This window comes from Microplitis mediator, chromosome 1 (genome assembly GCF_029852145.1).
Source record: "Microplitis mediator isolate UGA2020A chromosome 1, iyMicMedi2.1, whole genome shotgun sequence".
Classification (NCBI taxonomy): domain Eukaryota; kingdom Metazoa; phylum Arthropoda; class Insecta; order Hymenoptera; family Braconidae; genus Microplitis; species Microplitis mediator.
The window spans coordinates 25,207,886-25,226,255 of NC_079969.1; the positions used below are offsets into that span (position 1 = coordinate 25,207,886).

An 18,370-nucleotide genomic window follows, 5' to 3' on the forward strand; every position below is an offset into this window, starting at 1 on the left:
TTAATAAAAAAAAAATCAATTCTATAATTTTACTTTATTTCAAAAATTTATCAAGTAAAAAAAAAAATTTAATTTTCATAAATTTTTAGTGACCAAATTTGCCTCTTACATAGAGAAACGGCCGAAAAACATGAAAAAATAATTTTTTCGGAAGTTTCGGCTGGTCCATTTTGCCCCAGGTGTTGGGCTAGGGCGTAGGGCTAGAAATGTGGAATTATAATAATTTTTTTTTTAATTTGACGATAAAAATATGAAAAAATCACTTTTTCAAAATTTTGGGCTTGTCCATTTTGCCCCAAATGTCATGCGTAGGGGTAAAAATGCGCAAACATATCGGATTTATAGTAATTAGTCGAAAAACAAAAAATTTTTTTTTTGGTCAAAATTTCAGGGGGGCCGCTCTGCCCCACCCTTCCCTACAACTTTTTTTACTGATTAACCTATTGCACTTAAAAAGGATAATTTTATCTGCAATCGTATTCGAATTTTAGTAATAAAAAATAATATGACTGTCGGTTAGGAAAATCAAATGAACATTGATTTTCTTTATAAAATTGATGATGTAAAAAGTTAATTTCATATTCATGTCATTCCAATTATTAATACTAAAATCAAATGACATAACCGTTACCTCGAATAAAACAGAATTCATTTTTTAAATATATTCGACAGATGACGATTCTATGTTTAAGTTTAAATTTTTATTTAATTATGAGAAGAAACTAGTATTGAAACGGTATTATTACTTTCAGATTTATTAATTATTTAAATTTTAAATTGATATTCATAATGACTGACACATGAATTTTCGAAAGGTATTTAAATTAAAAAATCACGAGATAAATCTCATCTTTAACTTCATTATGGGTCAAATTAGTATATTACACACCTAGGGAAGTAAAGTAAAAAATGTCTCAGATCACATGTAATTGTTGACCGAGGCTTCGCCTCGGTCAACAATTACATGTGATCTGAGGCTTTCTTATTTACTTCCCGAGGAGTGTATACTATTTTTCTCCTCGACGGGGGCGGAAAGCGGCAACTTCGTTTTGCACAGCGGGACGAAAGTTGACGCTTTCCGCCCGGAGGTGAGAAAACTAAAAATATGCACTTGTAGAAAATTTTAAAAAACTGTAGGCATAATTTTTTAATTTATAATTTATCGTTTAAAAAAAAATCAAAAAATTAGTAGACATCGGTTGACTTTAGTATCATAAATAATTTCTAATTTTTTTCTAATTACTGAATTTATTAAAAAAATAATTTTTTGTGTTTTTATTAATCTTTAGTAAATTTTACTTTTCCAAAAACACAGACATATAAAATTTCAAATTAATTTTAGACAAGTTTTGAGGTTATAAATATGAGCGAGAGTGTCAGCAAATCTCCTCGAAGTGACGGTAGTATACGTATAACCGGGTGCCAGTGTGCACGAAAAACTCTTTCGTCCCGCTGTTACTTTCTTTCTGCTCGCTGTTATAGATGGCGCGCGAGTAATCCCAGCACAGCAGAAATGTTAGACTTTCTGCCGTAAACTTGAGGCCGAAAGTACGTACTTTCGGTCTCGAGTTTACGGCAGAAAGTCTAACATTTCTGCCGTGCTGGGATTACTCGCGCGCCATCTATAACAGCGGGTGGAAAGAAAGTAACAGCGGGATAAATAGTATATTACACACCGAGGGAAGTAAAGTAAGAAATGTCTCAGATCACATGTAATTGTTGGCCGAGGCGAAGCCGAGGTCAACAAACATGTGATCTGAGGCTTTCTTATTTACTTCCCGAGGAGTGTATACTATTTTTCTCCTCGACGGAGGCGGAAAGCGGCAACTTCGTTTTGCACAGCGGGACGAAAGTTGACGCTTTCCGCCCGGAGGTGAGAAAAATTATTTATCTAGATAATATAAGAGAACTGTTATAATAAACTATATAAATTATAAATTACCTGTTTCATCCACTCTTTTTCACTTTGTTCAATAACATGAGCATATGTATTACCCATCATAGCAATTAACATATTGAGTAATAAAATAGGTACAAGTACCATAAAAATAGCAAATACTGTTTTGCTCACATTTGGATATGTTGTGTCACTTAAGTCTGAGTACTGAAAAATCAACAAAAGTTTATATATTTTAAAAAGTAATAAATAAAATTCAACAAATAAATACAGGGATTAATATCAGTTAAGATCTTGAAGTTTTTTTTCTTTAGTTAAGAGCTTAATTTATTTATTTAAATAAAAGAATTCAGTTGGTAAAGTTTATTTGTTTGTAAAACCGTTAGCTTAAATGTCAAATACGTCAAGTTGTCATAACATCATATATAAATATAATCCCGTAGGTAAGGACCTTATTCTTGAGGCGTCGTGTTACCCGGGGTGTCGGTTTAACCGGATCGCGGAACCGAGCAATATTTCGAGCGGACGGGCGATATTTCATCGGTTCGCGTCTAGTCGTCGACCCGTGACTAGCCCGATCGTAATACCGAAAGCTCACGCGGACTAATAAAATTTTTCTTTCATTTCGCGCCAGGAAGTTTGGATGTTAGCGTCAGTTTCACCTTACTAAATCTTCCGCATGAGAAATTTCTTTTTTATTAAATTAACGAGAAAAAAAAAATTAAAATAGAACTTTATTTATAACACTACTGCGTACTAAACTCTAAAACTTTTTTTTTTAAAACTTTTAAATATATTTTTTACGTTTTTCTGGTTTTTATTAACAAAACAGTATACATTTTATATAAAAACAAATGATATAAATCGAAAGTAAAAAAATTTAATAAAAAAATATATAGATTTTACATAAATATATTTTTTAAGAGCATTAAAAATTAATAAGCTCAATATTCGAAAAAGATTTTAAAACCCGCTCTTTTGTATTCATCCTTTCAATAATTTCAAAAGATGGTAAATATTAAAATGTTTATAAATTTATCATTTTAATCTGCAATAATTAAATCTGTTTCCACTCATACATTTAATACTGTCATCTATTATTTTATTTAAATAAATATTTTATTGTTTTTATAATTTCCGGAATAACTCAATAAAAAAATATGAGTTTTCGCAGTAAATCTGTTTGATATTGATGCGTTAAATACACATTAAAATTATCAAGTACATTCACAACGATATGCAGAGGTCAGTTACGGGTAATGACTAATTCATTTCACTGATTATTTGTTTTATTGTTTGAGTTGTTTCAATACTTGTTAATAACCAATGTGCTTATATTTCGCATCATACTCTATATATACCAAACAATACATTATAAACAATTATTTTAATTTAATTTAAACTATAAACAAATTTAAATTGTACATTTATTTATTTATATGTAACTATTGATACATTTATTCGGTTGACAATGGTGATCATTTTTTAATGCATAAGCGAATTTTCATGTTAAAACGGCAGTCACGATTTTATATTAATTAAAAAAAGAAATAATAATGACAATTAGAGTAGTGAAAAAAAATAGCGACACGGAAAGAAAATTATAGGAAGTTTTGCTATGCATTATGGGAATGGTTCCCATAATGGTATGGGAATAGTACCTATACTACTATAGGGATGGTTCCCATATATTATGGGAACCATCCCCATAATAGTATGAGAATAGTTCCCATACCATTATGGGAATGGTTACCACAATGATATGGGAATGGTTCCCATATTGGTATAGGATCTATTCCTATAATATTATGGGAACTATTCCCATAATGTTATGGGAACCATCCCTATAATATCATAAAATTTTTTTTTTGCACAATAGTGTAGAAATTTCCCAAAATTTGAATTTTCTTGAATGTTTTGTGCTGACAAAAAATTCTTGTTAAAAATTTTAATGTTTTTTTGCCAAATACGATTTTTTTTTTCAATGTTTGAATTTTTGTTTTTATGTTTAATAATATTTCTGTGTATTGTAGAAGTGATTACCACACTTCTTTAAATTAATTTTTTCATGATAATATGGGAACCATTCCCATAATATTATAGGAATGGTTCCTATAATAGTATGGGAACTATTCCCATAATATTATGGGAATGATTCCCATAATGGTATAGGAACCATTCCAATTGCATTATGGGAATCATTCCCATAATATTATGGGAATAGTTCCCATACTATTATAGGAACCATTCCCATAATATTATGGGAATGGTTCCTATAATATTATAGAAAGTATTTCTATAAATTATAGGAACCAATCCTATAATTATAGGAACCATTCCTATAGTGTTATGGGTATCATTCCCATAATTATAGGAACTATTCCTATAATTATGGGAAACATTCCTATAATTATAGGAACCGCTCCCATAATTTATGGTCGTAATTCTTATGATGGTATAGGAAAAAATTTCACAAAATTATGGGAACCGCTGCCATAATTTTCTTTCCGTGTATTAATATTTTTTAGAAAAAACTTTTTGATTACAGTCGACTACCCGTCATAAGCCTCTTCCTCTTAATCGGCAGGTACCGAGTCCAAACAGCTTCCCCACTTAACCACTTTTTTGAGTTTCGTACCAGACAGCCCGTTATAAGCCTCCGTTAAAATTCTATAATAGGGCTTCACTCAAGATCGAGATTGTATTAGTCTTGTCTTGACCTCGTCTCGATTTGTCAAGACAAGACCAAGACGATATGATAGATCGCAATTCAAGACCAAGACCAATATCATTAAAAACATCTCGCTAAGTCTTGACAAGACATAAAAAAATAAGTATAAGTATATGAGAATTACTCGTAATAAGATTTCCATGCTTTGAGAAAGATTATTAATTAATTATAATAATGTTTATTAGGTTAAAAAGTTAAAACATTTTAGAAATACTTGAAGCGATCAAGTATATTTACATAAGATTTAAAAAATAATAAATTTTTCCTTTATTGAAAAAAAAATACTCAACTGTGTGTTGTATTATGACTGATATTAAGAAAATTTCAAGTTATTCAAGACCAAGACGAGATCTTGACAAGACAATACAAGACAATATTATTAATAACTTATTTTTCGAGATCGATGCAAGACTTACATTTTCAAGTCAAGATCAAGACGAGATCAAAGCTTTCGAGATCAAGACAAGACTTTCCCAATCTTGTCTTGTCTCGGCTCGAGTGAAGCCCTATTCGATAAATTATAAACTAACAATAGAAACAAAATATCAAAAAATTTGGAAAATCCAAAAGTGCACGCCTCGAAAGCTCATGTTATGTTTTTTTTTAAAAGTTAAATTTCGAATAAAATTGAATATCCCGTTCTTTTCCCATAGAAATTTCCATGGTAAATATACGGTAATAAAAGTAAAAAAAAAATAAATAAGGAGAACATTCCTACTGAAAAATGACGGCAGTGTGTGTTTGTTTACATGTAAGATTGCCGGTTTTAACCGTAATGATTTATTTTTAAAAAAACGAGAAGGCCTACAGTAGTGATTTTCGAAAGGAACCTTCTTTGCTTATTTCTGAAAATTTTGAAAAAAAAATTAAGTAGTTTCGTCAAGTCGTTCTCGAGATATCCGTACCACGCCGTTTTTTTGAACCACAGACTAATGGACGTCCACGATAAATTTTTTTTAATGAACTTTTTTTTATATTAATACATATAAGACAAATTAAAAAAAGTATCAGGATTATTTATTAGTGTTTCAGCTTTATATTGATGTGTTTTTCATAATGTGTAAGAGTAATAGAAAAAAAATATATGCACTTTAATGAGTGGAAATCGTGTGACCTTGACAGGTTGGTTATAAAGCACAACCTCTCCGCTTCGCTTCCGAGGCGTGCAATTAGTGATGAAAATTTACTATCGATGTTTCGCGGATAATAATTTAATAAATATTAAGTAAAATATAATTTAGTGTTGATAATTGTAATGATTAATTACAATTAAAGCTTCTGTTACAATTTAAAAGTTTTATTGAGCATTATGTTGATCAATAACAATTATTATTATTATTACTGTAATTAATACCCTTGTCATTATAGTTTTTTCCATTACAATTATTATTAGTGTGAAAAGATAAGTATTTATTTTAGCGCCATAAGCACTAGAAAAATCGGGATACTGACGTATGTAACAAAACGTAAATATGACATTTAAAATCATATTAAATAGAACAGGCTTATAACGAGTAGTCGAGAACAAAACTAAACGCACGGTAGTGGGGAAACTGAAATTCCAAGAAAAATTTTTCCTACGTCCCCTAGACCAGGCTTTTGACGGGTAGTCGACTGTAGTCATCTTACCCCACTTGAGATTTAAATCAAAATAATTATAATTATTAAATTTTAAGTGTATCAATTAAATGAATGATTTTTTTTCTTATCACTGACGTATGATTTTTTTCTCTCTTTTTTTTTTTAAAGTGAAATAGTTACTTGGCAATACTAGAATATATATTTGTTGATCACAAATAAATTAAATTATATTTGAAAAAACCTTTCTTCAATATGAGTAAATCAAATTTTAAAATACAAGACAGACTGAAGTAAAGTATAACACATAATACTCAAGCTACCGGAAGTAAATCGGACAGCATTTTATTTTTAAATAGAAAAAAAAATTTTCTCACAGTAAATTTTATTTCTTCGGAATTTCTGATTGGATTCGAAAATAACAAAACAATAATTAGGTTATAAATGAATTCTTATATCACCGCATTAAGGGCATTCTCCGACAGATCCTCCCACTTTTTGAAAATAATCAATGACCTTCAACATTCATAACAGTGTTAAAATTTTATTAATTAATTTTAAAAAAATTGAAGCACTAATTGAAAATAGGACAACGCAGTTACAATTTTGCCGAAGTATAGATTTTTAAAAAAATTACTCACAGTTAAAATCAATAAGGAGTTGAACGAAATTTATTCAATAAATTTTTGCCTAAAAAATTTGACATTCCAAATTATAATATCGACATAGAGATTTTACTGAAATTTATTGCAGCAACAGGATTAATACTGTTGTTGCGACTTAATAGTAAAATATCGCGTTACTGATGCCATTAGGGCGTATCCCGAAAAAAATACCCTTGAAAAGGCATAAGGGCGAATAAAAAATTTTTTTCCGGGAATCGACGTAGTTATGACTAAAACGGGCAGAAATGCAAAAAACAATTTTGGTACGCCCTTATGGCACCCAGGGTACCTACCGGGAGCCATAACGGCGTACCAAAAAATTTCAAATTAGAAAAAAATTTTTTTCGTCATTTCTACGCGTTTTAAGTAAAAATACGTTGTTTCCCGAAAAAAAAATTTTTTGGTACGCCCTTATGGCTCCCGGTAGGTACCCTGGGTGCCATAAGGGCGTACCAAATTTTTTTTTTTCATTTCTGCCCGTTTTAGGCATAACTACGTCGATTCCCGAAAAAAATTTTTTGGTACGCCTTTATGGCATTTGTAACGCGATATAATTAGTAAAAAATGTTGTGTCATTGCGTCAAAATACTTAGTGTTACAAATTTTTGTGTTAAATATTTAACACTTTTATGTGTACATTTAAGATTTATTCTGTTAACTCAACCCAAAAAAGTGTTAAATATTTAGCACAAACATTTGTAACACTAAGTGTTTTGACGCAATGACACAACATTTTTTACCGTGTAACTATATTTTACTATCAAGTCGCAACAACAGTAAATTTTTTTCCGTGTGAGAAAAGTTTCCATAACTATGGAAACGATTACTATCATTACCCTAAAAAAAAGAAATATTTGTCCCCAATAAATCAATTTACTTCCCATACGGAAGCTGCCAGAGTTGAACAACGGTCCCCTACTTGGCCCAGCACTGGGGAACCTAGCTTTGGCACACCTATATTGGCCCAGGCTTGGGCCAGGACTGGGTAACCTAGCCTTGGCCGTTACAATGATTACCCAGGCTTGGGCCAAGACTGGGTAACCTAGCCTTGGCCGTCCAATGGCAACCCAAACTTGGGCCAAGACTGGGTAACCTAGCCTTGGCCATCCAATGGCAAGCCAGGCTTGGGCCAGGTCTGGCAACCAAACATGGGCCAGGTCTGGTAACCAAGCATGGGCCAGGTCTGGCAACCAGGCTTGGCCCGAGATTATCATTCCAGGCTTCTACCAAGGCTGGGCCAAGACTGGTTTACAAGCCTGGCCCAAGGTTCTACAAAGTTGGGCCAAGTCTGGGCCAAGCCTGGGCCCGTGGTACTTTCCTCTCTGGGTTGTGGCTTTTTTTTTTAATATTTCTTAATGACAAATAAATATATTTGGTACAACTAAACATGACAGTTGATTCAAATAATTTTGTAATTTGACTGAATTATATAATTTATTTGTGGTAAGTAAATGATATATTTGTGGTAAAGATATTAAATTTGTGACGAATAACGTAATAATAGCAAATAATGATTGCTACATCGTCATGGGTATGCGAAAAATCAATTTCATGTAAAATAAATAAATGGTATTAAATTTCCATGACAATTTTTATTGAAAATCAATAAAATTTATATAATTAATTTCGTAAAATGCCGTCAAATATCCAATAGCCTAAAAATAAAAGCACTGTCTCGTTTCACTCCAATCTGTTATAAATGTTTAAGTATTAATTTATTTCTTACACTATAGTCTCCAAGAGTAATTTGGAATAACGCCATCCAAGTTGAATGATAAGAATGAAAAAGTGATGAATTGACACGGGGAAATCCTTTGTATAGAAAATGAAATGATTGTGAAAATCCAAAGAGTACGACTGTATAAATAATACCAAAGGTCAGCATGTCGCCTGTTATCATGCTGTAGACCATCGTGACGAACGGTCCAGTTAGCCGTACGGCCCTGTAAAATAGATAAAGGTTTGTAGATTAGTCCCTTAGAGTCATTAATGATGATCGTAACGACCTGTCCTCGTTATTATCATTATCGCAATGTACAATCGTTATCGAGTTGACTCTCGCTCTACTCTCAACTCTCGACTCTGTACCAACTCTGTACTCGACTCTATACTACATTCTCTCTACTACTCTGTTTGCCGCGGATCAATGGACAATCACAACGGCATACACACGCTTTCCTAATCTTGCCTGCTCGAGGTATATCGCATAACGATCCAAACTCAACTGGGGCCATCGAAATATTATACATTCTGCAGTACAGTCCAACACTGTTACACTGTACTGAATCTACCCTTCTATTCATGTTTCTCACTAATATATGTGTACATATATTATATATATATATATGTGGCTGTTGTTATATATATATTCTCGAGTATATGCATATCCATATACATTTATGCGGATCCGACGAGATCAAGAGTATATATCCGGGCAAACAGTGCCGTTGCGATTTATGTTAAACGTCCAAATGCTCACCGAATTGATTAATAACTTGCGGCTACTCTCTATGCAGTCTGATTTTATCTACAGTAATTTAATTGATATCCATTGTCTATTATTTCAGGGTATGTTTATTTATTTATTTATTTATATATATATATATATATATATATATATATATATTAGGGTGGTCGTTGAAAATTAAATTTTCTCAGACGCCCCATAAAAAACTTCTTTTTAGTAGAAAAATATGTGGGGAATTTTGTTTTTTCTTTTTAAGTAAAAAGAACACGTGCCGCAGGACGATCAAAGTTCATTTTTCGATACAATCACTGTTTTTTCTAAATATCTCATGAAATATGCAGATAAAAGGAAAAAATTGCAGAAACAATTTTGTAGGAAATTAAATTCTTGACAAAAAAGGTCATGTTCTTTTTTTTTATAAAATGTGTATTTATGAAGATATTTTAAAAAAGCTTTTTTAGATCTTATCAATTGAGCATTTTAGGGATAACGAATGTCAAAAATATCGTTTTTTCTTAAATATAGACAACTTCGTAACTCGTAACATATCAGTCATTAATGCTTGTTGTAGTTTCTATATACTTAGAAAAATGTTATTTTCAAAATTCGTAATCCTTAAAACGCTCAATTCATCATGTAAAAAAAGTTTTTTTAAAATATCTTCATAAATACACATTTTATAAAAAAAAGGAAAATGACCTTTTTTGTCAAGAATTTAATTTCCTACAAAATTTTTCCTATAATTTTTTCCTTTAATCTGTATATTTCATGAGATATTAAAAAAAAAACGCGATTGTATCGAAAACGAACTTTGAACGTCCTGCGGTATACCTGCGGCTGAACCTTGTCCCAAGACTGGCAAACCAAGGCTTGTCACTTGAGTATTGGCTGAACATTGGCCCAAGACTGGCAAACCAAGGCTTGTCACTTGAGCATTGGCTGAACCTTGTCCCAAGACTGGCAAACCAAGGCTTGTCACTTGAGCATTGGCTGAATCTTGTCCCAAGACTGGCAAACCAAGGCTTGTCACTTGAGTATTGGCTGAATCTTGGCCCAAGACTGGCAAACCAAGACTCGTCACTTGAACGTTGGTCGGATCTCGGACCAACCTTGGGAGGCCGAGCCTCGGTAGCCCAGTATTGTGCCAAGACTGGCCCCGTTGTCAATATTTTTTTTCCTACAAGGGTACGTATTCTTTGTGCTTAAAACGAAAAAACCAAAGTCCCCACGTATTTTTTCACTAAAAAGAAGCTTTTTATGGGGCGCCTGAAAAAATTTAATTTTTAACGACCACCCTAATATATATATATATGTTTTTGTTTAAATCTTTTATTCCTATTGTTGCTGCGCTCAAACATTCATTTTCTTATAATATATGTATTATTGTATTATATATATATATTTTTTTAATTAATAGACTTTAGAGAAAAAAAATTCGTTTTTTATATTTTTCAGTTGGATTATAATTCTATTAATTGAGAAAGATGGGATGAAGTGAGAAGACTAAAAAATTAATGCATGTGGATTTAAATAAGCAGAGTTACTTTTTTTAATGAGAATTTTAATAAGAATTATGCTCTATTCAGTATGCAAATTTTTTTTTTCTTTCAGCAAAATGAAGCATTTCGATGGAAGTATATAATTTTTTTTTATATTTTATACGGTTTCAAAAATAGAATTAATTAATTAATAATTGGAGGTGTAGACAATAACTATAGTAATACACAATTATGTTTTTCTACATGGACATTGAGGTAAATTAGGACTTGAGCTGTGCAATTATGATTAAATTAAATTATTTGGTACCGATTTAATATATTGCATACATCGAATTCGAAGCGTTCGATGTTGTACTCTTGGTTTAAAGTTTTTCACTATAGTGACAAAAATAAATATTTGTCCCAAATAAATCAGTTTATTTGTGGATTTTTTTATAATATTTCTTGAAGATAAATAGATATATTTGGTACAACTAAATATGACAGTTGATAATATTCACTACTATCGGATTGATAGTAAAAATTTTACCATGACTAGATGATAATTCCTATCATTTAATTTTCTGAGTGTATCTTTCTCACAATTAAATATTTATTCGGCCATATCCAAATGTACGATATCTTTTGCTCAAACAAGTCTTTTTTTCAGTGGAATTAATTTACGTGGCATAGTATAGAGTAGAAGCACCATTTGTAGCCACTAATCCATTTTTGGACTTATAATACTTTATTTTATTTAATGAAAATGTATTTAAAAAAATCCATTGTAAAAAAATGATAAAAGTATCTTCAAACACATTTCAAAAATTAGTTATGCCATTTTGTGTATTTTATAAATTATTTTATTTGAAATTGCTGAGTGGCCAAAACTGGCTCTACAGTGGCCAAAACGTTACTTCTACCCTACCACGGAAAGATTGGAACCCGACTTAGTAAAATGCTCGGTTGTGGTGCAGCGCCACACTGATTACTGTGCAGAACCTGACAGTGATATACACACCCGACTCAGTCAGGTTCTGCACAGTAATTAGTGTAGTGCTGCACCACAACCGAACATTTTCTTTCAGCACCGTACTGAGTCTGGTGCAGAACAGAAACTATAGTCGGTTTCTAATCTTTCCGTGTATATAGTTCACGTACATGTATATATTAAACTATGCACTTTTGGATTTTTCAACATTTTTAACTTCCCGCTAAGAAAATTGAAAATTTTCAAAAATTCGCGAAGTTATTGATTTCGGTCCGATTTACGAAAATCGAATTTTCATCAGATGTCGACGTTTTGAGGTCCTGGGAAGCTATTCTGACTAATTTCAAGATGATGTCCGAGTGTATGTATGTATGTATGTACGTACGTATGTAAATACCTGTATCTTTTGAACGGATATACCGATTTTGAACTTTACGGTGTCATTCGACGCGGCTTGTCAATATCTTGAAGCTGTAAGAAAATTGAGCTTGATCGGTAGGGCTCGTTCAGAGATATTCCAAAAATAAAATTTTTTCAAAAATGTTTTCAAAAATTCGAAATTTGATCAGCTTCAGAACTTTTATCGGTTTATTCGTTTGAGAGATATCGATGGAGAAAAAATGGTAAAAAACTATTTTTTTCGAAAAGAACGGCATACAAAAGTATTTTCGAGCTCAAGGAGCTCGAAAACAGCGGGAAGTTGTAGGGCTGGCCCGCAGGGTCAACCGATAGACAGATTTTTTTTTTTTATTTATTGATTTGTTACTTTCTACCGCGTACTGACCTCATTGGGCCGCACAACCTCACCAAAGTTGGTTATTTGAGGTTTAAATGGGGGCCAATATTTCGACTCGGGAGTAGGACAAATATGACGGCTTTTAAAAAAAGCTATTTTTAAAAATTAAATAAAATATTCAGTACCACAGATTCGAGATTTGATATTAAGGTCAATGAATTGTAACTGTCAAATCAAAATTAATTATTAATATGCTTAATTAGTCAAGAACAAAAGATTAAATTACTACTTAATTATATTTCTTCTGTGACATAATAAAATAATTCCTTTTAACAGATTGTCTGAATCCTGAAATGTCCATTAAATCAAAAATTGATATCCTCACTGTAATAAATTATTAATTTCAATCGATAATTATGTACGTCAAAAATGAATCTGTAATTTATCAATGTAGTAATAAAAGTAATATCGTCAAAAATGAAAAAGATTTTAACTCTTTTTTTTTGTTTTTCTTAGCATGGGGGTAGAATTTGTACCTTATAAAAAAAATAAATTTTTAAGAAAAAAAAAATTTTTTTATTTAACATTTTGAGCCGGCCTACTCGTTTTTAAAATAAATAATTGATCAAACGGTGTAGTCCCAAAGAAAAAAAAAACATGGTGTTCTAGAATCTGTAGGGTGTCCCCTTGAAAGCTAATTGAAAGTCAGGAGTTGAAAAAATTTTTTTCCTATTATTTTTGTAATTTAAGTAAAAAATTCAAAAATGAAAAGCATTTTCTTTTGAATTAAAATGAAAGTGAAGTAAAAAAAAATCACATTCGGCAATTATTAGATGTTTTCCACGATTTTGGACAAAAAAAAATTTTTTTCGTTGAAACTACCCCGTTTAATCATTTATTTCTTTAAAAAACGAGTGGGCCACCTCAAAATGTTGAGTAAAAAAATTTTATTTTTCTTGAAAATTTTTTTTTTTTATAAGGTACAAATTCTACCCCCATGCTAAGAAAAACAAAAAAAAAGTTTTTTTTCAACCCACCCTAATATATATATAAAAATTAAAAAATAGTTCAATCTTTGGCCACACATGGGCTTAAGTCGCCGAAAAATAAATATTATTCGCGGGAAAATTTGAAACAAATTTTTTCTTTTATTTTATTAAATACTTTTACGGAGTATTTATATGCTTGAATATTGAGTAACTGATTAATGATTAATGATTATTTTTGTCATAAAATGAGCGTTGAGACGTGCACTTTTGGATTTTCCAAAACTTTCTTTATTCATAATCTCATTAAAAATTCGTAAAAAATATCCTTTTTCTCGAGCATTCAAAGTAGTATACTGCCTTAAATATTAAGAAATCATTCATTAAATTAATGATATTTTTAAATTCTAAGAAATCCTTCTATCAGTGCATATAAAATAGTGTCATATCTCACAAATATTTTCTGATAATTATAATAATTATTATTGCGAATAATGTAAGTACTTTGTTTTACATTCAAGAGTTATTAGATAATTTAAATAGTTTATTGTAGAGTACGATATTTAACCATCCGTACGCTCTCGTTACATAATCTGTATCTATTTATCAGAATGGGGGTTGCGAGTGATGAAGGAGTGGATGTAAGTTGAAAAGAAGTCTTAGTTAACAAATAATACCACAATGTTTATTTGTCAGCTGTCATTGGGAGCCGGTGCACTTAAAAGAGAGTTAAGGGGACGTCAAGTAACAATAAAGGGTTGTCTGAAGTATGGATACAAAAGAAGGGCAGGGGTTAAAGAGAAGGAGTATAAACTTTAAGAAGCTTCCCGAAGGAACTTTATAGCGTGGGTAGTAAAAAGGGATGCTGGGTCTAGAATTAGAATTGCTTTGCAATTTTAGTTCCACAGACTTACAGTAAATTTACCGCCATTAGTTTAACCGAAAATAAATTCGTTTAATATTTATCAGCGAACTTTTAATACTATAAATTTCAATATTTAATCGAATACTATTTTATTGAAAATCGACTATCAAGTAAAAGCTTCAACCATTAATTGACAGGAACTAATCTAGTTAATGACAAACCCTTTTATTTTATTTCTATCACTTGACTTTTGTTAATATGTTTAAAAGTTATAAATATTTCCGTCCAAGTTTTTTATTCTTTGAGGGAAAATATTGATAAAAAAAGTCGATAAATTTTTTTTTAAAGAAAAATCTTTACTTAGTTACACAGAGTTATGATAGCATATATTTAAGTTTGAGAAGGTTAAAGTTCACTTTTGTACAATAGGAAAAACTGCAACCGCGGAACGGAAAATCGTGAGGGGGTACTTAAGTTTTTCCGCACGACTCAACTCATACTGCTGCCGATTAATCAAAAAATTTCTGGGTTCTGGTTACCGAGCCTCAGAAGTGTACAGATGTTAAGTAATTTTATGTCTCGACTTTCTTTAAATCGACAAGGGGAAGTGTCTGCATTGTAATGAAGGACAACTTTAAGCGTATGAAAAAATAGGGGAGGCCCTATAATTTTATGATAATCATTGCGATTTTAATTCAAAATGTAATAACGAAAGACCTCAATTATTATTAAGCTTGACATATAAAGGTCAAGGGGTAGGGTGCACTAAAAAAAAACTTTTTTAACTTTTCAAAATTAATTTTTCGTTTTTCTGTTATAAAAATAATTCTGACGGACTTTTTTTATTCGAAATCGTAGTTTTCAAAAATTAATTTTATCGATACCGAATCTATTCTATGACTCAATCTTATCGATGTGAAATTTATTGTTAGTTATAAATTTGAATGAAAATTTGTCAGCTGATTTCAGATTAAAAATTTTTTTTCAAATTTCAAATCTCTTACAAATTTAATTTATAAAAAATTTCGGAAGCTCCATTCGGTCCTCATTTCTACATTTATTTTATAAATTAAACAAAAAAAAATATCTCGTAATTGACCTTTACTGCTAAAGTATGACAATGCCCCCAATTTACCTCACCGTTAGCAAAATAAGGCAAAAAAAGAAATAAAAAAAACGATAAAATTCCACAAATTTGTGGCATTTATCCACTCAAAATTTCTAAAGCATCTACTATTAGTAGCTCATTACGTAATTGCATTACATTACGTATTAATGGCTATATAATATTAAAAAGCCCTCTTAACATATTTTAGTTTCAAAGGAATTTCTAACATTAACGATAAAATCTGACTATTGACGTCATACTCAATAATTAAAATATTTTCCAATATTTTTCTCATTACATATTCTTCATATAATTTTATCGTTATAAGAGTGTTTTATTATAACACCATAATATAATTATTTTTTTTACATACATATGTTATGCATGTAGCCTATACTGTATGAGTAAAGTTTTAAATTGAATTAGAGGACTTTAAAAATTTTCTTATCAGCCGGGAAAGTTGGTTGTTAGAGCATGCCGGCGAAGGTTCCTATAAAGTTTTGTTTGATATATAATACATATGTATATGTATATATAAGAAGCTTGTGGGCCAATGGGCTGGTCTATTGATATGCCGATCACGCAGAGAGTGTGTGTCACAGCGGTTGGTTTGGCATCCATGATCCATGTACGCGACATCCAACTCTAAACTCAACCCAAATCTATCCTCACTATACTATCTCTATGCTTACAATGTTACCATCATTTTAAGTATCACGGACGCTGTGTAGAGCAAAGGGACATTAAGTAGGTCTTATATAATTTTTAATGAAATTTACTTTTACAAGGCGAGTAGCAGGTTCAATTTTTTTCGTTGCAAAATTTTTCTTTGTAAACGATATTAAGGAAAACAAAGGAGATTTTATGGGGTAAATTGGGTTACCATATATTTTTAACAAAAAATTTTTGAATTTATTGAATATAGTTTGAATTCCGTCAAAAAATTAATCGATAAAAATATTATAAACTTTTTTATTTTAGGATTGAATTTAATTTATTCAATTACGCATTTACTCAAATCGTATTATTGATTACATGTATCACTTAAGGAGGTTCGATACCAATTTTTGAAATAATACCAAAATTCTGAAATTTTTTTTGTCGAAAGAGTTATAAAAATAAGGATCACTGTTAAAATTTTACATCGATTCACTTCACCGTTTTCGAAAAATAAATTTTAAAAATTTGTTCTTATACACGGGCGTGAATGGGAGTTATTTTTCAAAGTGCTATAGTTTTTGCTACAATAATACCATCGCTATATATCATTCAGTTTCAAGTAATTAAACATTTCTGAACACATAAATATTCAGTATAAGCTATTGAGCTTATACTGAATATTTATGTCATGGGTTTGTTATTAAATTATTAATGAAATAAGAGCCAAATTTTAGTTAATGACGTCACATGTGTCGTGAAGCTAAGGAATGACGGCAACAGCGTAAAATGACACAACCGCGGGAAGTTTGAATAACTTATAATCATTGGTGTCGGACCTGAGCTCCAGCCAGAGACCAACAATAGTACACAAAAAAAATTACTAAACACTAGCGCACTGTTGCCGTACTTCCCCGTTTATTTTTCAATCACTTATTTCATTGAAAAAAATAGTATATTGCATACCAGGATACTAAGATAGTCTTTATGTGGCGAGGGCAATGTTTTCAGCACGAGTCGTAGGGTTACATACACGGACCGAAGGCGTGTACGTGAACGTGGCCCGGAGACGTGTGCTGAAATCATTGTGCTTGCCGGATAAAGACTATCTGAGTGTCCTACTATGCACTATATTTTATTCAACAATTGCCTGATTTACGCGATTAATGACAACCTGCGAAGCGAAGTCTGTGGCTGTTTAGCGACACGGTGCACCTACAAAATTACAACAAACCATCGGCTTTAAAATTCCGAATTCATATTTAATTGATTTAAAATTTACTCGGATGTTTTAATTATTAATTTAAATATTTATTAACAAAATAAATACAACACAACCACGCGGTATAACCCACTCCCATATGATGAATTGAAGTAACCATATTTAGTGTACTAGCCGTTCAACATGGATTTGGACAAAAAACTTTAAGTCGTTCAAAGAGTTCTTACGATATTTAATAGATGGAGCTCAGTTAAAAATCTTGAGACGCGTGGTGAAATGTCATTTCAACACTCACTTTTCATAACGCCGGTTGAAGTCGAGGACATCTATTTTGATTTTACTCAACTTCTTTGCACCAGTCGATAAACAGCCGTTTGGGGTTCATAACGCAGACGTTATAAAGCGCGCAAATCAGGCCTGTGTTAAATAAAATTCATTTTATGATTAGTAAGTAAATTTATAACATATTTTATTCATGAAATTTTGTGTACCTGAAAATCAGAACGTTTTCCGCACAACGAAAAAAAAAAATTGGAAAGTAAAAAATCTACTGGATGACTAGATTTCAAAATTTTTCGCATATAGATGCTGGTATGTCAGCCGAAATTCTTCGGCCAACCCCAACTTCCGGAACTACCCCTTAAGCAATCAAATTACATAAATTTTTTTCGTTTTCGTTGCGCGATAAACTTTCTGATCTTTAGGTACATGAAATTTTTGTGTGTAGCAGTTGTAATTTTGCAAAAATACAATAAAAAATCGACGAGATCCCCTAGAGAAATAATTGGTATCGAACCTCCTTAAACTCACACACAAATCATTAAAGTTCATTAAAAAAATATGAATAATAATAAAATATAAAAAAAAATTTATAAATTATATACAAATATATGAATATATCGTCGATAATATATAGCGATTGGTTTATAGTCGTTAGGATAAATTATAAATCGATGATGTTTGATCGCGTTGTCGTTTTGTCGCGGTAA

General features: G+C 31.1%; 1 protein-coding gene across 1 annotated transcript in view; it reads right to left on the minus strand.

The window, feature by feature from the left end:
* The window catches only part of LOC130664273 (uncharacterized), a 43,492-nt gene that overhangs the window by 8,948 nt on the left and 16,174 nt on the right, over window positions 1–18,370 (minus strand). Inside the window, exons 6-7 of the mRNA XM_057464162.1 lie at window positions 8,598–8,814; window positions 1,943–2,104 (exon numbers count right to left, since the gene is read on the minus strand). Of these exons, the coding sequence (XP_057320145.1) occupies window positions 1,943–2,104; window positions 8,598–8,814 (379 nt within the window). The remainder of the gene's footprint in view (window positions 1–1,942; window positions 2,105–8,597; window positions 8,815–18,370) is intronic.